Raw genomic sequence first — 25,250 nt, 5'->3', positions numbered from 1 at the left:
ACTCTTTAAAGCCGTTGCCTTAATGACGTTTGTGTGTCTTGGAATGCCACCCTGGGCTAACAAATTGCATCTGAAGATGTGAAAACATGAAAATCGATAACAAGAAATGAAAAGTCTGTTTCACTGATAAAACATCATTTATCTTTATCATTGGGCTTCTCAGAATTTCCTAAGTGCCCTTTTAAATACCAACATCAAAGGTACTGCCCACGTGTGCAGAAGGCCCAGAGGAGTCGAGGCAAAAATACGGACTCTGCTCAGGCCATGGGAACCTGCTAAAAAGGAGCAGCATTTGGGACAGGCACCCACTGGACTGGTTTCCAACTGACGAGCTCCCAGGCAGGGGTTTCCAGGGATATTTCTGGTATTTCAAAACTCCCAGTGAAAATAATACCTTCCTATGAAAGATATTTCCCAAGATACTTGCTGTGAAGTTTAAGTTAGATTTTCTGTAGTGTGGTAGGCATGATGACAACAAAAGTTCATGCTGATTAATATGAATTGGGAAGATGGAATTATTCCACTTCCAGGAAGCCTATACCTTGCCCTGTCCGCAGGCTCGATGCCAGCATTCCTGTTCTGCCCACTGAATCCACATAGGGATAGAACAGCAGAAGAGCTTGGTGGTGAGACGGTTGGAAGGACTGGTCCCCAGAGCTCAACCTTCTGGCTGGTAGTCTTCTTCTTTCCTTTGCTCCTCATATGTGGCCTCTTCCAGTCTTCTGGTTCTTCTCACTCTTCCCAGAGGACCAAAACATGACGAGGTTGGGGATGGCCTAGGAACTCCAGCCCTGCCAGCGGTCCCAGGGACGCTGAGTACTAGGACTGCCTTGGGCTTTCCTAAGCACAATGAGGCTCCCGGCTTCTGCTTGAGAGCAGATTTGGGGGCAGGGTGGGCAGAGAATTGGTCTCCTGTCCTCATCTCCTTGGCTCTCCAGCCATGACCATGGTATACAGATGGAAGGGCCGTCTCAGACCTTCGTATTACTGCCACAGCTTTCCCCTTTCCCACACAGTGGCCAGAAGGCTTCTGTACATACATCGCTTCCCATTTTTCCTATGATAAAACCTGTAATCCTCTGATACCTCTTCCTCCTACCTCTCCGTGTATTCTAGCCACCTGGGTTTCTGCCAGTTCCTCTAGGGAACCAGGTCTTCTGGTAGGTGATGCTCACCTCTGCCGTTCCCTTGAACAGCAAGCTCTTTGCTGGAGTACCTATTACTTTAAACTGTCACTTTGAGAGAGACCTCTTTCTCTTGATCTCAGAATCTGAGACCCCTTTCATAGTTTTTGTACCTCTCCATTGTCATCATCACAATTAGTTGCACTGATTTGTGGTTATTTGGCATGCATCTCCATTAGACTGAGTCTGCTCGCGAGCTCCCTTGCCACTGGATGGAGTAATGCCTAACACATCATAGACGCCCAGCACATACTTGTTGATTCTTGCAGCCAGATGGCTAAATGAATGGATGAGTCCCACAGAGTACCCACCCTGTAATCAGGGGGCAAACAGGTCCCTTAGTTAAACACAATTGGGAGACCTGCCCTATTCTGCCTCCCTTTAGAGTCCTGATATGAGTTAGAGTAGGAAACTGAGATGGGCTCCAGTGAGAAAGCATAAAGCAAAAAATAAAACCAAAGCTGTAAAAAGTGAGTTTAATTTTCTTCAGCCTCACATTTCCCAAACTTATTTGAATGTGACATTCTTTTCCCCCACCTGACATCTATTGACATCTTGCAGAATGTACTTCAAGAGATGCTTCACTGGTGGCTTCCAACCTGGGAAGCCTGAAATTCCCAAGGTCATCAGGGTTCATGCGGGGCTGTTGATCCCACTCCGGGCACCATCACGGTGGCCTGGCTGTCACCGTGAACACATCCGCACATACATGTGCGATCATCACCACTGTAATGAAGCAGGGGGCATGAGCAAATCTGGGCGCTAGGCTGGGTTTGTATTTTTCAGTGAAAAGAGGAAAGAACAGTTGAACTTGTTGCTTGCACATATAATCTTTATAGTTATGACAGGGAGCAACTTACACATACTGCCTTGTCTTTGTTGAGCCCTGAATCTGCAAGTGCTGGGAAGCTGGCGGGCGAGTTCCCCTACTCCCGGCACTTGCCTCTCACTGCGGTTCTCTTGTTCTCAGTGTTCACAGCAGTTCTCTCGGATTTTCCAATAGACCTAAATGAGTTTTATGGGGGGAGACTACATATAATAGTAGCATTAGTGAAAATCTCAGGACATATCCCTTCTGCATTATCTAGGATGTTTGATGTAGGCAGGGTTCCTGGGGTGGGGCTGTGTTAAGAGGCAGTGGATCTCAAATTATTTTTGATCGTCCATACTTAGAGCAAAACTGCTCAGCCTACCAACTCCATTTAGTCTCATTTTCTAGTGGAAAATTAAATTAGTGATAATTTGGGGGGAGTGGCTTATGTATATATTTTCTATAGCACTGGAGTACAGATGATTCATATTTGCGTCACAATGTATACATGTCTTAGATCTTGCTACTGGAAAATTACAGCCCCAGAATACTGTTGATGCAAATAAGCTTCAGTATACTCTATAGAGCTAACCATGTGACCCACAACAAAATAAACTGATAAATAATAAAGCTAATAGTAATTCATAATTAAAAAGCACCAAGAGTAAAAATTGCAAATCATAACCAACTTGAGGCAACACTGATGATGTGCTGATAAAGAGTCCTTCTCCCAGGTTTTGGAAAGCCACCTCTGTGCAGCACATCTGAAGTCAGAGCCTTCAGATGGAGGAGCATTGCATGGTGCCTGGGCTTGTAGCAGAATAAATACTGTAGGGTACTTTGCAACCTTTAGTACTTTCTTAGTCAATTACAGTTTAGTAGCCCTAGTACTATGTACAAATGGGAGCTTAAACCATATGCCATTTACCACAATAATGCAAAGGAGGCCTTTAAAAAACGATTCTGTTCAGGGCACAGGAAGATATCTCTGGGAACACGACTCCTGTCCACTAACCCAGAAGGTCGCAGCCTCAACTTCTGAAATCCCTGTCTGGCAGCATTACCTCCTTTGAGAGGGCTTTCATTTCCTAGCTGACAGAGACCAGAGATGTGTATTTGAATTTATAAAGTACTCATTTTCTCATGTCAAAATGTAAAAAGGTTTAATACCAGTATAAAACAATTTCCAAGATATAACATTAAGTGAAAAAAGCAATGTGCATGATAGCATATGTAACATGCTATTTATGTAAAAACAAAAAAGATTTTATATGTATGTTCATGCTTTATATGGCTGGAGTGTCTCTGGAAATAAATTTATAAAATGGATCAAAATAGTTCCCTTGGGCTGCTGGAGGAAGGGAGGGAAGAAGATATCGTTTTTTTTTTTTTCACTATCATAAAGATACCCTTTTATGCTTTTCGAATTTTGTACTTTATATATTAATGATTTAAAAATATCAATTTAAAGTTAGAAAAGAGGAGAAAAGAAAAAACAACACCCAGTGAGTCCACAGAAACTTGCTTGATTCTTGTTTCTAGTTTCATTTTTTAAAGAGACAAGGGCGAAGTTCGGTTTATTTATTGTTTTGATGCCTTTTTTCTCCTTCAAAAACATGGTCATGTATTAAGCAGGAGATTCCAGAATCTAAAGGAAAACCTCTAAATGAGATGATAGGGTTATAAAAGCAGGCGTAGGACCTAGGCTTCTGGATGGAGGCAAAGACTTCACTCTGGAAATAAAATTCTATGGTAGATTAGACCTGTTATTAAAAAACCTTCCAAGTGTTCTGATGTGTTTTCATGCCATGTATATGTAAAATGCAAATGGTGTGTTCTTAATAAGCCCATTTGTACACTGTACAGTTGCAGCTTCAATATAGCAAGAAAAAAAGACAAAAAAGGAGACAAAATTCGTACAGCAGAGCATGTTTAAGTGAATGCATTCCTGTTGTTCACCCTGCTTTAGTATTGCTCAAGCAGACACAGCAAAGCTCTATCTTGATTTTCTATCAGGAATTTAAAAGAGAGCCAACAGACAAGAGAAATATTATACTATTCAGTGTTTCCTAATGAAAAATGTAGTATTTTTATTTATATGTAAAACAAACGGTAGTCTCTTACATAAATTGACAAGAGAGTACGTTGCCTTTGTATCTTAAATGCTCATTACGCTGAGTAACCATTCTTTCTTAGAGCAAAATATCCAGTGAATATGTAGTATATCTAAAATTTAAGGGTCCTGAGTTACTGCAGATAGACCATAGAGTAAGAAATGAGTAGACGTGGGAAGGAAATGTTTTGGACAGTACGGGAGGTCTAACTCTGGGTGGTGTAGCGAGAGATCAAAACGAATTCCTTAGAGCTGGGCTTTGTGCAGTGGCCTAACGTAATGACAGAGCTGGCCAGACTTCTGGAGGCGGTACACAGGCTGGTGTCCATCTGGTATATTTTGGAAAATTCTATAATGAAGACAGAATATCAGTACAAGTGATTATTTACCCAAGGCCTTGGTCAGTTTAAGGATGCAAGCGTTGCCACCAGCCCCATCCCTCTGTTCTGAGGGTGTTCTCCTCTGTGTTATGTGTACAACTATTTCCCATCCTGCTTGCTCCCCCTGGCCAACCCCAATTCAACCCCTTTCTTATTCCTCCAGGACCCGGCAGCCTGGGACGAAGATGGGATCACATGGAGGGGATACAAGTAAGCATCAGCCCACAAGTAACTCATGCAAGGAAAACGCTCGGCTTGGGTCTAAATGACTTATATTTTTCCGTGCCTGAATTAACCAGTAATTGCATTTGGGCAGACTTAGCCAGGAATGGTCTAAATGATCAATTAGAAGGCAAAACGGAGTTCCTTTCTTTAAAGTTCAAAGGTCGCTGTTGAAGAGCTCCGCTTCCCAAGCCATGCTCACATGGGCCTGTGCCCAGCTCTCTGTGGTGCCTGGGTACATTGTACAGTTGTCTAATGATAATGAATCGAGTACTTATTTTGCAGGAAAATATAGGGCACTTCCATTACATGCAATCAAGCAAAAAGCTGCAAAATGTGCCACTCCATTAATTTTAAACAGAATCCTTCCCAAACGTTACCCGGAAACCAGAGTATGGGGTTACTGCAAATCTGAAGGAATTAAGAGTAATTTTCATTTGTACAAGGGAGTAGAGGGACATGACTCCTGCTACACAAATACTGCTAATTGGGTTAAATTTGATTTGCCAATTTCAGTGTGAATCATGAGCCCTCACCTAGCCTGCACGGTGGTGAGATCAGTGGGCTCCTGTCTGCTTTGAGGGCTCACGTGCACATGCACACGCACACAGACACACCCAAAGAATGCGTGAAGAATGTAATGGGCTAGTTATTAACAAATTAGTTCAAAGGAAAAAAATGCTGCTTCTGGCAAGCCACTTAACCTCTCTGAGACTCAGTTTCCTCATCTGTAAAAGGAGATTGTAATACCTGCTGCAATGGGAATCATGAGTGTTAATGAGTATATCAGAGCACTTAGTGTGGTGCCCAGTACAGTTTACACCCACAAAGTGGTAACTATAATCTTTATTTTCTTCTTCTGTGGAGAGTCTCTTTTGCCTAAGCTGGTTCCCAAATCACACTAAATCTGAATCTAGCACCCGGATGGGGACAACCTGTCCAGGCCATTGCTGGGTCAGCCCACTGAGTTGCTGATCATTTCCTTCCTAATTTCCATTCCCACTGTCGCTGGGTTGTAGCTGGACTCGTGGGAGAGCACAGAGCAGGAGGCGGGAATGAGCAGGTTCGGGGGGCGGGAGGACGGCCCAGGCTGCTCCTCACTCCGCGTTCCGGTACTTGGTAAAGAGGTTATACAGCACTCGCAGTGTAGACTTCAGGTCACAGTTGACGATGTCTGCATAGAAGACAAACACATTGCTTCAGTGGGGCAACTGGGCCAAAGTTGGCATCTGTCATCCCCCTCCTTCCACTGTCCACCTGTGTGCCCCCTCACCCACAAGACAGCTCCTGAACAGCTCCCTGTCCTGCTGGGAGAGAAGAACAGTTCCCATAAGCTGACCAAGGGCAGGAGGGTGTTGAAGGGGGGGCAGCGTAGGCAGCAAGAACTCAGGGCAGGGGCCAGGGAGGGGCAGAGGTGTGGCAGGAGGAGGGAGCGTTCCTCACTGCTGACTAAAATGAGGCAGATCCCAGAGCATGCAGGCTTAGCTGGAAACAGCCGGTGCCAGGCCTAGGCACCCTGACCCTGACTGTCCCCCGAGTCTCACCTGCCTCTGGGGCCCCTCTCCCTCTGCCTTCAGTTTCCACCACAGCCAGGCATGAGTGGTGGAAGGGAGGGGAGGGCCTAGGGCGACTAAGGGGGACCAGATGGTCAGGACTAAGCTGCTGCTCCCCTACGGGAGGGCCCCAGAGGGCCGGGAGCCCACCTGACAGGGAGTACTCAGCACACAGGTGTCGTCAGGGGACAGATGGCTTTGGAGCAAGGGCACAGCGAGGCAGCTGGCTTGGAGGCTGGGAGTTGGACCGTATGATCAGGACAATTCTGCCGTTGGTTCTTGAGCTCTTCTACAGCCATGTCCTCTTTCCCGCCTATTTGCTGGTCACTTCTCTGCCCGCTTCTCCACCCATTCCTTCCCCAAACAAGGGCCCCTCCCTGCACTCCTCCCTTGGAGAGCCCTTCTTTGAAGAACTGGAGTAAACAAATAAAAAAGGGAACCTGCCTACTCCGTAGGAATGCATACTTAGGGAAAAAATTATTAGGAAAAGGGTGGGGAAGAAAGGAAAAGCAAAAGCCTGATGACTATGGAAGTCAGAGGAGTGGTTATATTTAGGGAAGACATTGAGGACTGTGCTCAGAAAGGGCAGGTGGAGGGAACTCCTGAGAGCTGGGGTCACTCTCTTCCTTGAGCTGAGTGCTGGTTATATGTAGCTTGGCTTGCTGGATACTATTTCACTAACCTGTACATTTATGTTTTAGGTACTTTTCTGTATACATGCATTTTTCACAGTAAGAATGACTTAAAAAAACCCAACTGTGCAGAAGGTCCGATGAGGTAAATGATGTAAGAGAAAACAGTAAATGCTCTGATTCAAAACTTGGAGAGATCACACTGGGCCGCTGGGAAAGAAGGGATTGGGGAAGATGTCAGACTAGCAATGCCCTGGTGAACAGGAGCAGGGATCCTTCAAGACCAGGCAGAGCAGGAGGCCAGTGGCTCAGCCAGGCTGGGCTGGGGCTCCCAGGCCTTAGCCTTGGGACTCCTGCAGGTGTGGCGGCCATAGCCAGGATTGCTCAAGTCTTGGACACCAGCACGACAAAGATTAACACCAACTGGGCCACCACCGGGGGCCCAGGGCTGGGGAACCTCCTTAGGGCTCCTCCCCACCCGCCAGACCCACCCCAAGGCCTTATCCCAGTCTCAGACCAACACTGCTCCAGTCTAGCTGGGCACAGACTCCATGCCAAGCTCTCTTGCTGATTGACTAGGGACCATGTAAGAGCCTTGGAGCTCAGCCTCCCTTTCTGCTCCATCTTGGTCCACACACCTATCTGAGCTTCTGCCTACAGGCTCTGCCCAGGGTCTCAGCCCCATTGCCTGGCCCTGCTCATGCCGAATCACCCTCTGCCAGCTGGGGTCCTATGCCCTGAGGGCTGATTCCTATCCTCCCCTGACTGCTTGGTGTTCACTGTTTATTAAATTCTGCTCAAGCCAAAGATTAGGAAGTTACCCCAGGGAGGTATTACTAGGCAGGCAGAAGGACAAAGGTGAGCTCACCAGGGAGGGAGTGTGCAGGGCAAAGTGCGGCAGCCCTGGGCAACTGCAACAGGCTCCTAACTGGGCTCCTCAAAGACTTGTGTCCTCTCCAATCCATTCTACCCACTGTAGGCAGACTATTCAGCCCCTGGGATGTGCACTGCGCAACTCCAGGGCATCAGTACCATAAACCACAACAATAATGGTGCCCCTTGGAGTTGTGCAGCTCACAACTAGTATGGCCATACAACCATTTCACTTAAGGTAAGGTAAGGTCCAAAATCCTAAATCATGGCTGTGCAAGGCATAACCTGACCCAGGCCTGCCTTTCATGCCACACTTCCCCTCATTCACTTTGTACTGGTCACACCGGCTTCCTTCTATCACCTCCCAAGCGGCTGCATTCCCCCATCATCTCAGCCTCTGTACATGCTGTTGCAACATCTAGATGATTCTTCCCAAATAGTTGACTCCTGATCTTCCCACACTCCTCAGCTCAAAGCACTGCCTCCTTAGGGAAGCCTTCCTGACACCTGGCTGGGGGGCAGTGCTCTTCTCTTTGTCCTCAGAGCCCCCTGCTCTTCCTTCATAGTGCTCGCTCCAGTTCTGAACCAGTGATTTGTGTGCTTATCTGATGAAATCTGCCTCTGCCTGGATTGAGAGCAACTTGACCAGAGAGCCAGTCTTATTTGCTGCAATGCCTGGTCCAGTACCTGGCATGGATAGAACTCAAAAGACATTAATAGATAAATGAATGAATGATTGTCCAGTGCCCTGTGAGCCAAGGAAGAAAGAGGGGGTGGCCAACAGTTATGTGCTCCTAAGAGGGTGAGGAGGCTCACAGCTGGAAAGAATCCCCAAGGGACACTGCCCCAGCTGGTGTCCTGGGAGTGAGCAAGGCCATGGGCAGGTGGAGGAGAGGTGTTAACAACAGAATGGCAGGTGAGAAGTGGAGGCAGTGGTTACAGGCACAGAGGAGGAACTGGGGGCTTGATGAAGGACAGACAAGGATGGAGGGTTGAGGATCTCTTTTAAAGACAGGTGAGTTCTGAGGTTGCTAGAAAAAGAAGCGATTTAATATGGGAGAATATTTAAAACTGGACGTTTTATTTAATTTTAGTGCCTACTAAGGTTTCAAACCCATCTTCACTATGGCCATGTAGCCGGGTTAAAGTCATTTCACTTCTCTGAATCAGTTTTTTCACTAGTAAACCGGGTTTTATGAAAAACACCTAGAAGACATTAAAAGTTCCCTAAGTGATAGTTTCCTTCCCACTTTCCCATCTTTGCCTGCTAGCACAGCTGTTATGTACAGTTGTGTAGTCTGTGTACTGCACAACTCCAGGGGCTGCCATTCACATAGACTAAGCCTTACTCCTTGGGAAATCTGAGTTCAATCTTCCTATAGGCCATCACCACCAGGTGGGCTCAGCAAAGAGGGTGGACTGCAGCTAGAATATGGTTTACTGTCTGTCCTTATCAAGAAAGCCAATGGCCACACAGGTAGTTCCAGGCAGGCCAGTAGGTGCACTCTCTCAGCCACGAGAGGGGTTTTGGGTGTCTGGAAATGAACTGTGACTCCATGCTATATAATCAGAGCCTCTTTGAAACCATGGACTAATAAACTGTGTGATTAGCAACTTGGTCTGCTCTGATAGCCTCTGTGTGCTGGCCCAGGGCCCTTCTCGGGGAGCAGATAGGATGGTGGGGCTCCTGGTTAGAGACAACCAGAGGTTGGCTGGCTGGCTGGGGCCATGGAGGAGACAGATGAGACCCAAAGGCACTTTAGGGAGAAAACAGCCTCTGGCCAAGGAGAAAAGGCTCAATGATTGCTTCTCTCAGCTGGTGGTAATCATAAGTGACCCTTCCCATTCATTAGAGGACCAGCCAAAATGAGCTAACAGCTCTATTTGATGCAGAAGTCAAAGGAGGGGGGGAACTCTCTTAACAGCAGAAACTCAGTCTTTACATACAGAAAGGGACATGGCCCTGTGTGGCCATGGCCCCATTGGTGCCACCCAGTCTGAGGCAGTTGCTGAGGTCCCTTCCCTGACCAGGTGTGGCGGTGGGGGGAAACCCCTGGTGGTTCAGTGCCACCAGGTGGCAGGGGCTGGAATAAGCTGGGCGGCCACAAGCCAGCTCTGCAGGGTGAGCCCGGCCCTCCAGAGTTCATGTTCCAGCCCCATCCCACCCCCAATGGCTCCAGCTCATCCTCAGTTTCTGCCTTGCTTTCCTGTCGGCTCCCTGTCCCCCTGGGGCAGGATCCATCCTTTGGAGATGGGCCATATGGAGATGGCTAATCACATAGTTTATTAGTCCATGGTTTCAAAGAGGCTCTGCTGTCCTATTTGGTGATTTTGCTCTTTTCTTTACATAGTAAAACAAATTTAAATATGACAAATGCCCAGTAAATTACATGCAACATATGCGTGCAGCTTTACATACTTGGAAGAGAACTGCCGTGTAACTACCACACATGTCAAAGTAGAACATGGTCATCACCCTTGAGACGCCCCCTCTCTCTCTCCCTCATAACGAGAGTCCTGACTTTTACGGTGACTACTTCCTTGCTCTTCTCAGTTCCACCAGCAGCAGTATGAACCTTTAAACAGCAGGTTTTATTTTGTCTGTTTTCATGGTTGATATAAATGGAAGCATATACTATCTTTTTTCCCTCAAAATCGTTTGATTCATCCATGCTATTGTAAAAGCCATTCATTTCTTAACAATTTTACTGGGGCATAATTTATTGTTTTATCGAGGTGTAACTATAATTATCCAACTATAATTCCAGAGTTTTTCAAGAATAAATGCTTCTCAATTTGTTGTCTACTTACGGTAAGTTTTCAGTGCCTTGAAACGGTTGTTCTTGATCATCTTATCCAGCTTTATCCTTGCCTTCTTGCAGAGGGTAATTCCTGACCTCTTCATGTTGCAGTAACTGGAATTCCCTCCCTTGATATCTCAGTTCATTCTGTTTTGTTGTTGTATGTTAATCAGCGGTATAAATATACTCCTCTTTAGCTTGTCTACTGGGATGTACACCCCAGCTCAGGTTATCATGGGTATTCTTGGACTAATCTCCTGGTACATGGATGTGCACACCTCTGAGTAGAATTACTGAGTCATAGGGTGTATTGGTTTCTTACTGTGGCCGTAATAAATTATCACAAATTTGGTGGCTTAAAACAACCCAAATCTATCATCTTACAGTTCTCAAGGTTAAAGTGGATTTTACTGAAATAAAATCAAGGTATTATCAGGGCTTTGATCTCTTCAGGAAACTCCAGAGGGAGAATCAGTATTCATGCCTTTTCTGGCTTCCAGAGACTGCCCACATTTGTTGGCTCATGGCCCCTTTCCTTCTTCAGAGCCAGCAGTGGCCGGTTGGGTCTTTTCATGCTGCATCACTCTGAGTTTTCTGTTTCCCTCTTCCCTGTGATGACTTGGAACCACCCAGATAATCCAAGATTACCTCCCCATTTCTAGATTCCCCAACTTAATCACATCTGCAAAGTCCCTTTTTCTATGTATGGGATGGTGGGGGGGGCTTCATTCCGCCTACCACAGAAGGTGTTACTAATCTTCAGCTATACTAGGTTAAGATAAACTATTTTCTAAAATGGTTGTATCAATTTACATTCACACCAGCAATTTCTGTTGTTTCACACCCTTGCTAATACTTGATTTATCAGGGTTTTAGATTTTTGCCACTGTCCAGTCTGTACCCTATCTCCTGAGAGAACGGGGAGGGAAAGCTGAGCCATTTCCTGTATTTCCCGCCACTAGCAAGTCCTTCCGCGAATGAACAGATCACCTGGAATTAAGATGCCAGAACCTGCCTAGATTTTTAGCATTGCTTGGAGTAGTCTGGTCCCAACTATTTGACTCCTTGAGTTTTAGATATTCTATCAGCCTCCTGGCTGTCCTACAGGTTTCATTCCTGCCTAGTACCAGAGTGCTTCTGAATCCCCATCTGCCTGTTATGCTGGGGTCTTAACCATTTCATTCATGAGTCTATCTGAATGATGATAACAGGGTCGGCACGTGCATTTGAAGACACATGGTATAATGTCCTAAATAAAAAGCCACCAGCTTCATGTCAGTATTTCAACTGCTCCATTGGCCACAACCTTGAAGTTAACACTTGGCTTACACTAGCTGGAGGACCAAAAGGTTATGAAGTCTGGGCAGTAAAAGTCATCTGAGATGCAAACCCAGGGGATTTCAAGGTACAACAGAGCTTTGAGGGTTGCACAGCAGAGAATGCATTTTCCTGACCTTAAAAACATTTGCCATGAAAAATGCTGTCACCACAAGTCAATTTAATTTTGAAATATCCTCAAAGAATTACCTACATTGGTACCTTTTGTAAAGTCTGCAGCATTTACTATTGAATCTCACTTTCCGAGTAGAAGCATAGAAACCAGAGAGAATGCTGGGGTATACCTCTCACAAAGCACAATTTCACAAAACACAACTTCAGTTCCCCTTTACGCACTGGAAATTTTCAGCATGGGCATGATGCCCGGTGTAACAGCAAATAAAACAGATGTGTTTTTCCATTCACACTGGTCAGGAAGTTTCATATTAGGTGGCTTGATAATTACACAAGAAATGTCTATATGCTGCAGTAGTCCTATAGATTGATACTGAGAAAAACTTCGTCTTGAGGGAAATAAAAGCCTGAAAACTGAAGTATCACAAGGAGTACTTCCAATTTGTAACCAGGAAGTTTCATACTAACCAGTTCAAGAAGACAGAAGTAGAGATGCTGGCCAGAACTCTCCTCCTCTCCTCTCATACCCAGAAGCAGGGTGCTCATCATCTGGCCACAGGACACTCAGAGTCCATTCCTAATGGCATATGGATGGGTAGAGTGGCTGGGAGGGGAGAGAGCCCTGGAAAGACACCAGCCTTGCAAGAGGTCTTCCTTCAGCAGTGACTAGGTGCTTAGGACAAGGTGATAATAAATGCCGATGAGGGACTGGCTCTTGTTGGCTAGCACTGACAGCAAGGTCTGGAAGGGGTGGTGAGATGGGGACCCAACCAATAGCTTTATAAGCCACATCTCTCTGGTTTTCCTGCCTTCTCCTCCAGCTTCATAGGTAAAGCATCCCCATGAGATACTGTCCCAAACCCTTTTCTTTTCTCTACATTCTTTCCTGTTGTTTGGCTTCCAAAAAACGGAAGACTTCCAATTATATAACCACAGCGCTGATCTTTTCCCCAAACTTGTTCTGCTTGGTCAATACCTAGATATCAACCTCGAGTTTCCAAAGCTGACCTCTTCATGTCCCCACCCCAGCTTGCTTTTCCTTCCGGGTTTCCCAGTGCCACTGATGGTTCCCCACATCTAAATATCTGTCCTTCACACTGCCTTCCAAATGATCGGACAGAGCGGATCACACTGCTTGCCTACTCAAGGACCTTCCATGATTCCCACTGCCTAAAGTCCAAACTTTCTGCCTTGGCATTATTTCCCTCCAGGGCCTAACAACCAGGTTGCTTCATCCTCACCAGCCATTATTTGATTCACGCTCTTAATATCCCAACCAGTAACTGTGTACATTCATGGTTAGGTGCCAGGGGCTGTGCATCAGATGCCATCACGTAAATCCTATAATGGGCCTGTCTTCAGGAGTTACATTTTTATAGACATGAAAAACAGGCTCAGAGATAAGTTGCCCAAGGAGACACAGCTGGTGGGGCGGGGACTGGACCCAGGGCTGTCACGGACCTGGCCACTTGCTCTGTTGTCTCACAAATTGAGCCTTCCCTGCCCTCCCCATTCCTTGGTTGGGACTTTTACTCACATCATTATCCTGTTTGGGATGCTCACGCTTCCATCCTAATCTCCAAATACAAAATCCCTACCTGATCCTTGAAGTTTAGCCCAACTGTCACCACCTCCATCAAACTGTCCCTCACCTAGAGGTGGTATCACCTCCTCAATTCTTACCACCCCGTAGTTGTTTCTGGCAGTTGTCATGACTGTCACGTGGTTTGGTGACTGGGTTAACTTTTTTCCCTCCCTGGGTGGCTGCAAGTGCCTTGAGGTCAGAGACACCTCTCTTGGCATATCATGATTTATGGGCTCTCAGGTCCACTAGAGTCAGTGAACAACCCCTTTTATGTGCAGGTTGGGTTGGAGAAGCAGTAATGGGAGCTGAGAGCATGCAATCTCTACTTGTCCACTGGCCTTTCAACAACTGGCAACAGGGCCCATGAACGGCATTCTTAATGTTCCAGTGTGATGTAAACAGGAAATTATCTGCAAAACAGTGCTGCCCCACGAGTGCTGGTAAAATGGAGTATTTCAATTTAAGTGGCAGAAAATAAACACATACAGCAAGGAGACTACTGGAGCATTTTGTTCCTTTTGCATTTTTTCTCAGTCTTACATTTGCAACCCAACCTGACACATCAGGCCTCGTCCTTGGGCAGAGCTGGAGCACACAAAGGACAGGACAGGTAACTGTGACCAGAGCAGAGCTGCCTGTGGTGACCCTGCCTCGTGCCCTTGCCGAGCTGGGATTCAGGTCTCTGGCAGGTCAACACTCTGTCCAGGGACAGAAGACACTGGATGCAGGGCAGTTCCTGCTCCTCTGCTCTGAGCCACATCCCATGCCTGGGATTGCAGATTCTTTCTCCTCCCACAGCACTGTGACTGGCAGCTCACAGAAGCTCTCCAGGGGTGGGCAGCTGAGCTCTGTCTCACCTTCCCATGCAAATGGCACAGAAGGCTTCAGAAAAGAAACTCTTCCTTCTGGTATCAAACATGAGCTTTTCCCTGTGCCCTGGACACTTTTGTGCAGGGAGTCAGGGTCCCAAAGTCTTGTCACAAACTCAGGGAAAAGCAAAGTACCTTCTGGCCGTGGTTTTGGCTTTTCTAAACCTCCATCTTGCATGAGCTCAAAGGCAAAGGAGACATTCAAGACCTGGAAAGAGAAATACAGTGCCTGTGTCATTGCACACTCATTCCTAGGCCCGTGGGGCTTCTGGACCTTCCCTGGGAAGTGGAGGAGCCAGCACTATAGCCAGAGGGGCAGAGGCCAACCTAAAATGAGGCCCTAATTTGAAGCAGAAACCAGGCTACCATAATGGGCATCTCATGTGGAGTGTAAGCTAGCTGGTCCCAATTTGCTTGGCGATATGCTCCTGGTAAAGTAAGGAATCCTCTTCTTGTCCTACTATGTTCCTATGTCAACTACCAGGACTTTTAAATTCAGGACATCAGTGCACACAGTTGAAAGGATCAGATGGTAAGATGTGTGCAGAAGGCGGAGAAGGGTTTCTGCTCTGGACTAAGTGTCCCTTGTCTAGCAGGCAGGTTTTGATGCCCATGAGAGGCATCAGACCTAGGCTGAGTGTGGGCCTCAGGTCTGACCAGCCTTGCAGCCACTTTCCCTGGCACCTCTGGGGAGAGAGGAGGTGGGGCTGTGGCCCCCAGCAAGAGCAAATGGCTAGAGACCCAGGGCCAAACTGCAAAAGGAAGAGAAGCTGTTCAGGATGCTCAGTGAGCTGCAGGTAGCGCCTTCCCAGCTCAGCTGCTCATCAGAATGAGCCCCACATCCAATCGCTGAAGACGCCAGGCAGATGAAGATCGGGAGCCACTGCCGTTTTCCTGAATGGCTTCAAGCAGGTGTGGGCAGATGGGTTAAGGTACGTGGGCTGAGGGCCTCCTGTGACACCTCAGCTTCTTACCTTCTGTTCAAAGCTGTCCGGGGTCAGGAAGAAGCTGTGCAGGGGCACAAAATAGCCCTCCAGGAGTCCCATGAGCAACACCAGGTATACCCCATCTGCAAACTGGAGGGGAGAGCCAGGTGAAGGCACTGAGTCCCTGAGCAGCCCAGCCAGGGACTCATCCCCCATCCAGGGGGCTCATCAGCTTCCACATTGACTCCCACCAAAGGCTACATCCCCAGGCAGGCTGTTGACAGGGGCAGGGGCAGTGGCCCAAGGCAGGAGCCCCTTATCTGTCTTATCCAGCACAGGAGCCACAAGCCCATGGGCCTGATTTCGCTCTTCCAGCATTTATTGAGCATTGACCACATACCATCTTCCAGCATTTACTGAGCAGTGACCATGTACCAAGCCCTGATCTGGCAAGGGGACCACAGAAGTGGGTCAGGTGTGGCCCCTGCCCTCAAGTAGCTCACAGTCCAGTGGGGAAAATGCAGCAGCTGCTCTGATGGAGGGGAGCACGCTGGACTGTGTGAGACAGACAAAGGTCACTCCCCTGAAGGCACTGCCTGAGTGGGCTGAGCAGGAGTTAGCTAAGGCGGGGGAGAGGGAGGAGGGAAAGGAGATGTCCCAGGCCAATGGCATGAGCCAGCTAGGGTGATTTTTGCTTTATGAGCAGAGACAGAATTCATGTTACACAGGCCTGGAATTCTCCTTTCTCACCTTTCACTTGATTATTGCTTGAGAGGCAGCATAGTGTAGCTGTTACGAATGTGGGTTCTGGAGCTAGGCCTCCAGCTCTCCTACTTACTAGCTGTTTGACTTCAGCAGGTTACCCAATTTTTCTGTGACTTATTTTTCTCATCTGTCAAATGGAAACAATAATAGTATAGTATCTATTTCATAGCACTGTCATAAACTAATTCGCATGTGTAAAATGCTTAGAACATTGCTTGGCATGTAGTCAACACTTAATAAATATTAACTATTGTTGCTATTTGGGAAAACAGAGCAAGCAGGATACAATTTACTGGCTCTGGTTGGCAAAGCCCAGCTGTGTGCTGAGGATCATGGCAAGAAGCTTAGAACCTTGTCTCTTCCATCAAGGATGACAGAGGATAGACCAGTTGGGAACTTGTTTTGAGGGACAACAGGCTCTGAGGCTAAGCAGAGAGATTGCAGGTCTTCTGCTCAAGGGAGGGCAAGGGGAGTGTGGGCCGAGCAGTTCAGACAGGCAGTGGGGGCCTATGGGATGAGGGGAATTTGGGTGGAGTAGGAGTGCCAGGTATGGAAGACGGCATGAGCAAAAACATAAGACGTCAGATGTATATCTGATATTCTGGAACCTTTCAATGGAGGTGGGGTCGCCAAATATTTGTGGACATAAGCAAAGTTGCTAGCATTTGCAAGAGGCCAAAGTTCTTGGAATCATCTTAGGAAACTTAAAACTAGATGGAAATACTTGGAATATGGGTTGGGTGCAGAGTCTCAGCTCTGCTGGGGGACTGGCTGGTGTGCCTGTGGCTCAGCCTTCCTCACAGGCATGTGACCCTGAGCATGGACTTGACCTTGGAGCAGCTGCCTTGTTGCTTCCATCCATCCGGCCTTTGACTCAGGCAGGAAGGGCCTGAGCACGACTTCTCCAGGCCACCCCGGGGTGGACAACGGGAGAGCAGACCCCAGCGTCTGTGTCCCTCCCCAGGGAACAAGTCAACTGGGCCTCAATATGGCTGTGGCTAGAATGTGCTGAGAATTTTTTTTAAATCCAATCATTCAACTCCTGGAGGATCCTGGATTTGGGTCAGGGAGTCACAGGCCTGAGTACCACAAATCCACAGATGGTCACCACACGAGCTTGGCAGGGCCTCCCTTTCGTAGCACACCCTTCCCATGAACACTGAACTGGAAGTTCCAGAGCTCCAGCTAGTCCTCTTGGGGAAACATCCCTTTTCCATATTTCCTGTCTCCCAAAAAAGTAGACGAGGCTCACTCCAGAGTCCAGACACTCAGAGCTCAGTGACACCCCTGGGTGGGAACTGCCTTTAAAAATAATAGGAGGTGCCCACGTGCACCAAAGAAGAAAACCACGCTTTAGAAATTCATCACAGATGAGAGGGGACGGAAAACAGAATACCTCACACGGTCTTAAAACTGAGAGTTATTATAATGGAGGGGAGAGCTTTACAGTAGGGAATCTGGTGGACAACAACTTAATGAAGTGATCAAAGTTATCACCAGTAATGGGTCTACTGGATGAAGTGCTGAGAAGAACACAGCATTCTTTAGGCAGTATTGCTAATGAAAACACATAACCTGGATCTAATCATGGGCAGAAAAACTGAGGGACATTCTATGATTGAATGGCCTGCACTCTTCAAAACTGTCATTGTCATGCAAAGAGAGACTGAGGATTTGTTCTACATTAAAAAGTCTACTAAAGAGGCATGGTAGCTAAATGCAGCATGTGAGAATATTAGGTCAACTGTGTTTCTTTGAGCCATATGATACTGTCAAAAGTAGCCAAAGATCAGCATTTGCATGTGGTTCAACCTAAACAGATTATCATACTGTACTGATACTAAAACTGCCTGGCTTTGATCACTGGATTGCGATTAGCTCAGAGTATGTCCTTGTTCTTAAAAGATGTATACTGAAGTAGTTAGAGATAGAGAAAAAAAAGCAGAATGTGGCCAAACATTAACAATTGGTATATATAGGTGAAGAATGAATGGGTATTCATGATAATATTCTTGCTATTTCAAAAAATAAAAAATTGGAAAAAATGGAGAGAAATTCCATGCAGTTTATCCTTCTGAGCAGAGAATAGAATCCTCTCCCTCCTGGGTCAGTGTGGGAATCCCTCCTACCAATTCAGGGATGGGGCATTTAGAGCAGCAGCAGGGCCTTGCCCCCACTCTGAGCACAGGGCTGTCACCCACCTGGGTTTCCAGTTCTGTGACCTCCAGGTTCAGTTTATTCAGGTGCTTGTTCACGAAAGTGATGAGGGTCTAAAAAAAGAGGCACAAGCCAGGCATTGAGATGGAGATTCTCATCAGTGCTGACCCTGGTGGCTGCCTCTGTGACTCTACCATGAGGACAAGGACTGGTGCAGTATCACAGGATGAGATCCAGCCAAGGGTGCTGGGCCCGGGTCCACTGTGCTAAGTGAGGATGAGCAGCCTGTGGAGCTCTTCTGCAAAGCCCCTCAAGTTCACAGGAGAGGGCAGCCCCCAGAATTTGTAGCCTGTGGTTCAAATAGCCAGTATCAGGACTGTGAGAGGAGCAGGGAGTCCTGAGAGGGCAGAATGATGGGTGGAATGTCCTAAGCTAGGGCCAGGTGGCCAGAGAAGAAATGACCCCATTGGGTCCCTCCTTCCAGTCCCTGCCTGTGCCCAAGAAGAGAGAGGGAGATCTGAGTGAGAAGACAGGGGTGGCTGGGGGCTCAGTGCAGGTGGGAAGGCAGGGTGTTCATAGCCTTAGAACCCAAGAGGCACTGTCATCTTGCTGGGAGAAGGAAGGGACTGGATAATGTATCCAGTGAGAATATAGGCAAAATGGATTTTGAGCAGCAAAGCCCTGAGTTTGCCGAGATCTGATGATGATACCAGTTTCAGGAAGCTTGCAAGCTGCAGAGAGGGGTTTTCCTAATGTTTTGCTACAGCTTGCTCCCCTCTCTCTCTCCCTCCCACCCAGGCACCTGTTCCCCACCTTTTTCACCACATTGAGCTTGTCTGGCGCATGGTCGAACAAGGTGTCAAAGGCATCACGTTCTGAAAAAGAGGAAAATGCAAAGTGGAGCACAGGGCTGATTCCTGGTGGGGAAACCCATCCCATGTCCTGGCCACAAGCCTCAAAAGGCCACATGGTCAGTTATAGACAGGAATTCTTTTGGTATGAGACTGCTGGGAACTCTAAAAGCTGGGTTTGGGGCACAGATGTGAGGTTGATTCTTGCCTTAGGATCTTTTTCTGTATGTGTGTGTCCCCACCTTCTACAAGGTTTCTCTTTTGGGCTGGGGTTGTGGGGGTGCTGTCAGGCAGTTCAACTTGGGTAATTTCTCTTGGCAATTTAAATTCTGTTACATAATTTAGTCATGGTCCTAAAGAGTTTCAGAAGCTTTTTGGAGGAAGCATGTTATCCAAATATCAAAGCACTTCACCCCCTGATTTTTAAACCCAGGATGCCCAAGACAAACATCCTAGTAGAGTGCATGGATAGGGGTGTGGGAGCTGGGGAGCTGCAGGAGAGAACGTGGGCTCCTTCCTGCTCTTGAGTGATCTAGTCACTTCAACCTTTTGTGCCTCAGTTTCCTCTTCTGTAAAATGCCATCTGAAAAAATAAATCTCCTCCAGGTGTTGTGAGGCTGAAAGACTATGTGCATGTGCTCTAAAACATACACTGATCTGAGTTGTGATTAGCATTATTAGAATATTTACAAATACTGTCCACAATGAATGCAGGATTACAGAAAACAGGAAAGTCATGTCCCCTGCAGGGCTTTTCCTTGCTGCAGCTCCATATTCCCTGAACGGAGAGGTGAAATAGTGGAGGGATCTGAGGCAGGGAATGAGGTGTCTCCAAGAGGAACGTGGGGCTGGGAAGGTGCACGGTCATGGAGCCTGACTTTCCTGCTCTTGCACTGGTGAGTAAGCTCAGACTGCCAGAAAGCTCACTGAGATCTCTGACATTCACAGACTTTATAAACAAATCCACCTCTTCTTTTACTTCCACAGTACGCTTAAAGCAACACTGCCCTGCAAATGCCCAGGCCCCATCCAGAAACCCAGCAATGTCAATGGTCAGGTTACTTACAAGCTAGCCACAGTTGTGCGGCTGTGTATTAGTTTTCCTCTTCCCACCAGTGAGCTCACCCTCCCTACCAAGGGGCCCTGTCACCAGACTGGTGCAGACACATGCAGGAAGCAAGCTGAGTGCCTGTTCCAGCTGCTGCAGAATTAACTAGACCCCCGTGGCAGCCACCAGCACCAGACGACAATCTTCTGCAACTCACCATGCCTTCCAGAAAGAGCCCTGCAGGAAAAGGAGAAAACTGTGACCCTTCTCTCATCCTCAGCTAAAGAGCCCCCAGCTATTCCTTCCTGGACATTTTATTCCTGCACTGTCTCTAATTATTGGTGGTCTTTACCACATTACCCCCTACTTTTCCCCTCTTCTATACAGATACACTGGTGTTTGCACAAAGCCTCATATAAGCAATGCTTAAAGGACTATTTCTTGCCTTAAATGAAATCTCAGTATTGCTTACAGCTGAGAAAGAATATTGGACTTGGGGGTTCCAGATTCCCCACTACGTTTTAAGAGCAGAGCTAAAGCATCACACCAAAGTGGAATTTCACTGCTTAGGCTGCTGTGGGCATCTGGTTGGTTTGTTTTTCTCCTGTCCATCTGTGACATCCACCAAGCCGTGCCTGACATTGACCCAGGACAGGTTTTCTTAGGGTAGGAACTGGAACCATACTCATAGCACTGAAACAGCAAAGTACTAAGAGCACAAGTGTCAGAGATGGACTATTTAGGTTTAAATCTCACAGAGCCGTTTGCTTGCTGTGTGACTGTGGGCAAGCTACCAAGCCTCTCTGGGCTCTAAGTCTTTCTTCTCTAAAATGAGGATAATGTAAACACCTCAGCTGGATGTTGTGAGCATTAAATGATTTAATATGTGGGAAGATTTTAGCATAATTCCTAATATACAGTAAATGCTCAGTTCATTTTTTTTCTCAATGTACTTCTGTTTCTTATTTTACTGGTTTATTCCAACTGTGCATCTATCACCTCGCCAGTGATGACCAGCGGGTGGTGTAGTGGAAAGACCAATGAGGTTGGAGTTAACTGGTGGGTAGACCAAGCATAGTCTCCTTCTCCTTTGGGCAGCGAGGTTTTTAGGAGGTGTAATCATTGCTTCGTGTGTTTATGATGAATAAGTGCTTCATAAGCAGTACTGTGTTGTCATGATTAAGAGTTCGCACCTGTGTCTGTGTGGCAGAATGGCAGAGAGACCCTAGAAAGCACAGCCTGCCGCTGAGATTGCTCCTCTAACTGAAACTCCACGTTCCCTGACTTGGGAGTTTGTCACAGGCCACGCTCCTCTCAGCTATGTCTTCCTCTTTTCCCGAAGGTGAAATAGTGGGTCAGACAAGCCCAGCAAATGGGGCAGGGTGGCAGGGCCTTCTCCTTTCCCAGCAGGCCTGAGCCTGGGCAGCACACCTCCGCCCCTCACAGAACCATGGCCAAGAATCAGTGTGCCTCGTAGACCGGGTACCCCGTTGGCTGCCAAGCCTAGTGCCTGGAGTGATGTGGGAGCTGCTTGATGGGCCTCTGCAGGCCATAGACTGGCCATCTTGGGAAGGGATGCTCCACATCTCTGCCCGACCCTGGGCCTGAAATGCCCTTTTTAAAGCACATGTGCAGTGTGGTCCAGACAGGCTGCTCCCCTTTCAGCCACAGCTGGGACCAGGGAGCAAGTTTCTAGAGATTGGAAGGTGTGGGTCAGCTGTGATGGGGAACAGCCAGGAAAGAGCAGTGAAGAGCCTGGGGACACGAGGATCTTCTGTTACCATGCCATCTGTTACCACATTGAATTCTCACAACCCCTCTGGTCAGGAAAACGCTCCCCATTCCAGAGGTGAAGGAACTGAGGTGAGAGAGGTTAAGGGCCTCATTGGTGAGTAAGCGTCAGAGGCTGGATTTGAACTCAAGTCAGGCTGGCTTAGAGACTCCTGCTCTCTCCACTTTACTCTTTCTGTTCAAGACAACACAGAGGAAAGCGGGGAGCTGGGGATGCTGCCTATGAATTTTGCCCAGCTTTATGTGTGGCCAGGGCTCAGGCCTGCCCAGTGATCTCAAACCCAGACTCACTGTCCTGCTCTCTCTGCTAAAGAACAAAACTTTCCCCTGTGGCAAATCTATGACACATCCTGATATTCCAGTTTCTTAAAGTAAAAAAACAAAAACAACCCCAACTCACCACTCTAAGGTAGAGCGGGACTTTTTGGGTCATGGCATGTAGCCAAAGAAATCAGATTCAGAGAAAGAAGAAAAACATCCTGCTGAAGGTGAACAATTTAAATTCAGCCTCATGTTCATGGCATGACGATTTCATGCTGGTTGGCTTTTTTGGGCACACTTTTTCCTGGAGTGTCACAAAATTAGAATTTTTCAATCACTGCTAATTCCCTCTGCCCATTTCCCCACCCAAGTTTGTACCTTAAGCATTGAGAGGCATGTTTTGAATGCAGGGAAAAGGCTAAACTATAATCATTGGCTGAAGTCTAATCCCTCTTGCAATCCCAATAAATGAAAACTAAATATCAGCAAATGGATGAGTTTCGGAGCAACATCTGTGTTCCATTACAGACTCGCTGGCAACAATGGTGTTGACATACTCTGTGTTACCAGTTATTTCCTCTTGGATTTGCCGGGACTGGAGGATTCCTTCTCGTTTCTGAAACGGGGGTGGGAAGAAGGGTTGGGAGGAGGAGAGAAAAATATGCTTTAGAAAAATACAAAAAACTGATTAGCATTCCTGATATCAAGACAATTTCTGGTGTTTAAGACATGACTCCAGAGACGAGGCACTGGTAGAAGTGACATGAGGCCCCTGATTTCCGGGGACTGGGCTGCACCATTCGCACTAAGTGAAATTAGTGTTTATTCCAAACAAGTTGGCTGTTTTCTGGATGGTGAATCTTTTCTTTCTTTATTGGAAGACATTCTGCTGGAAGCAACTGTTTGCCTCCTGGAGTAATGCACAGTAAACCAAATGGAAACGAAGGCCAGGGTGTGTCTACCCTCCAGCTGGGGCCACAGAAAGAAGCAGTGGACACATTTAACTAGGGGGCCAGGGTGGAAGAATAGAGGCCAACTTGGGGAATTCAAACAGAGGGAGAGTTTTGTTTTGTTTTAAATGGCTAAATAGGGAAGCTTTTATGTAAGCAGTGGAGTCCTCAGGTAACTAGCTTGCTCTCTGAGAAAGAGGTAAGCACTTTGAAGGCCCATCCACCCATCCACCCTTCTGTCCGCCTCCACCCATCAAGTCACTGTCTCTCCTTTATTTCATTGATCAGTGCCTTCTATGTGCTGGACTTAGAGCAAGTCCTATGGAATATATGACACAGTCTCGACCTTGAGTACAATGCAGATGAACCAGGTATGCGAGAATGGTTTCCCCCACACAGTTTCGGTTTATGCCTGATGTCCCAGCTCAATTTGTATAGTGGGATCCCCTTCCACTCTCCAAAGTGCCATGGGTAATCAATTATGTGGCAGCCCCGTGCAGGGAGGACATGCTGGGTTCAGGACAGGGGCAGGCCGTTAGAGCCAGGACAGTCAGGGAACCCTCCCAAGGGGAGGAGGGTCCTTGAGCTGCAATTTAAGGGACACACCGGATTTGTGTGGACACAGAAACCATTCCAGTGGGAGGAATGGCCTAAGCAGAAAGGCAGAGTCAGGAGAGCACAAACGTGTTTCAGGAGGCTCTTCAGAGGGACAGTGGCTGCCATTCATTACTGGAGATCCAGTTGAGTGTTGTTTGGAGGTTAAACCTCACTGTGGGGCATGGGAGCCAATGAAGGAGTGTTAGGCTCCAGAAGACCACCTGATGGGGGGGAGGAGGGAGATTCATTTTATCACGTCCCTGTACAGTCAGCTACTGGATACAGTCTGGGCATGGCAAGCAGTTGTCAGGGCAAATTCATCTTCCACGGAGGCTGAGATGATGTCAAGAAGGAGATGCCAAGCCGTAATGCATCAGCTGAAACCTGCCTTCTTGGCCCTCCTGCCAATACTTCTAGAACCTTCTCTTTACATTCACAGTGACCACAGAAACGAGTGTTCCTGTAACGTACTTTTACAGAACATACTTTTACAGCAGGATAAAGGCCAAGAGTATATCTGGATTAGACTGAGAAGAATGGAGTATCAAAGCAAAAGAGGAAGAAAAGGAAAGAAGTAAAGATAGCATTTAAAGGGATCCAGTGAGGATAAATCAGGACCTTTTCTAAATTCAGCTTCAACATGTGTAAAATTTTACATGTGGCTAATGGAATCTGTTCTTGCCTTGTGAGGCCATTCAGAAACATAAGCCTTATCTTCAACCTCATGCAGAATTAAATGCTTTCATACCAAATGGAAAAGAAATCTGGGTTAAATAACCCCTCACACAGCATCCTGAAGCACCTCCATCCATTATTAGTTCCTTAAAGAGCTCTTTTTCTCTTTCAGTTCGTGACTTACAGTCAGCTTGGAGCCCTGCTTCTGTGCCTGTTTAACTTGATAAAGCAAACTACCCCATAAAACCTGACATGCAGCGATGCCATTTTATGTAACATGCCCTATTTCTTCCCTCATGTTAACAAAACTGCCTATAGGAGAAATTAAACCAACAGCAGCCCTCCGATGGTCTCTAACTGACCTCAAAGTGAGGCATGAGACTCGGGCTTGCAGTGACCACTGTTTCAAAAGAGAGCCTCCCCCTCTCCTCAAATCGTCAATCATGAACAGTTTTAAAGCATATAATGAAATGATTCACGCATTATTGATTGGTAAAAATAACACCATAGAGATGGCCTGGATTTACTAGGAAGATGCTTGTACGAGGATGCTCTGGGCTGGCCATATACCCATAGCAGATGTAAAATGCTTAGCACCATGCTTGACACAGCTGAGTGCTTGGTTAATGAGGCCAATTAGTTGCTTTCAGTCAGCTGCACTTAGTGTCTGAACCACACACAGTCACACTGACTAGGGATTTCTGATAGCCCTCTCCGGTGCTTATGTGTCATCCTGTCTCCCGGCAGGCAGGAT

At 47.1% G+C, this 25,250-nt stretch overlaps 1 protein-coding gene across 3 annotated transcripts in view; it reads right to left on the bottom strand.

Annotated features, from left to right (window-relative positions):
* Positions 1 to 3,237: 3,237 nt before the first annotated feature.
* PARVA (parvin alpha) overlaps positions 3,238 to 25,250 on the bottom strand; it is a 155,098-nt gene continuing 133,085 nt past the window's right edge. For all 3 annotated transcript variants that reach the window (XM_036918037.2, XM_036918036.2, XM_057507394.1), the window contains 7 exons: positions 22,832 to 22,890; positions 20,440 to 20,459; positions 19,137 to 19,198; positions 18,368 to 18,436; positions 15,450 to 15,551; positions 14,611 to 14,683; positions 3,238 to 5,884 (listed from right to left, as the gene is read on the bottom strand). In XM_036918037.2, coding sequence (XP_036773932.1) covers positions 5,808 to 5,884; positions 14,611 to 14,683; positions 15,450 to 15,551; positions 18,368 to 18,436; positions 19,137 to 19,198; positions 20,440 to 20,459; positions 22,832 to 22,890 — 462 coding nt within the window. In that variant the 3' untranslated portion in view covers positions 3,238 to 5,807. The remainder of the gene's footprint in view (positions 5,885 to 14,610; positions 14,684 to 15,449; positions 15,552 to 18,367; positions 18,437 to 19,136; positions 19,199 to 20,439; positions 20,460 to 22,831; positions 22,891 to 25,250) is intronic.

Source organism: Manis pentadactyla, chromosome 9 (genome assembly GCF_030020395.1).
Source record: "Manis pentadactyla isolate mManPen7 chromosome 9, mManPen7.hap1, whole genome shotgun sequence".
NCBI lineage: Eukaryota > Metazoa > Chordata > Mammalia > Pholidota > Manidae > Manis > Manis pentadactyla.
The sequence above is the reverse complement of the archived record's forward strand: the minus strand, read 5'-3'. Positions and strand labels throughout refer to the sequence as shown.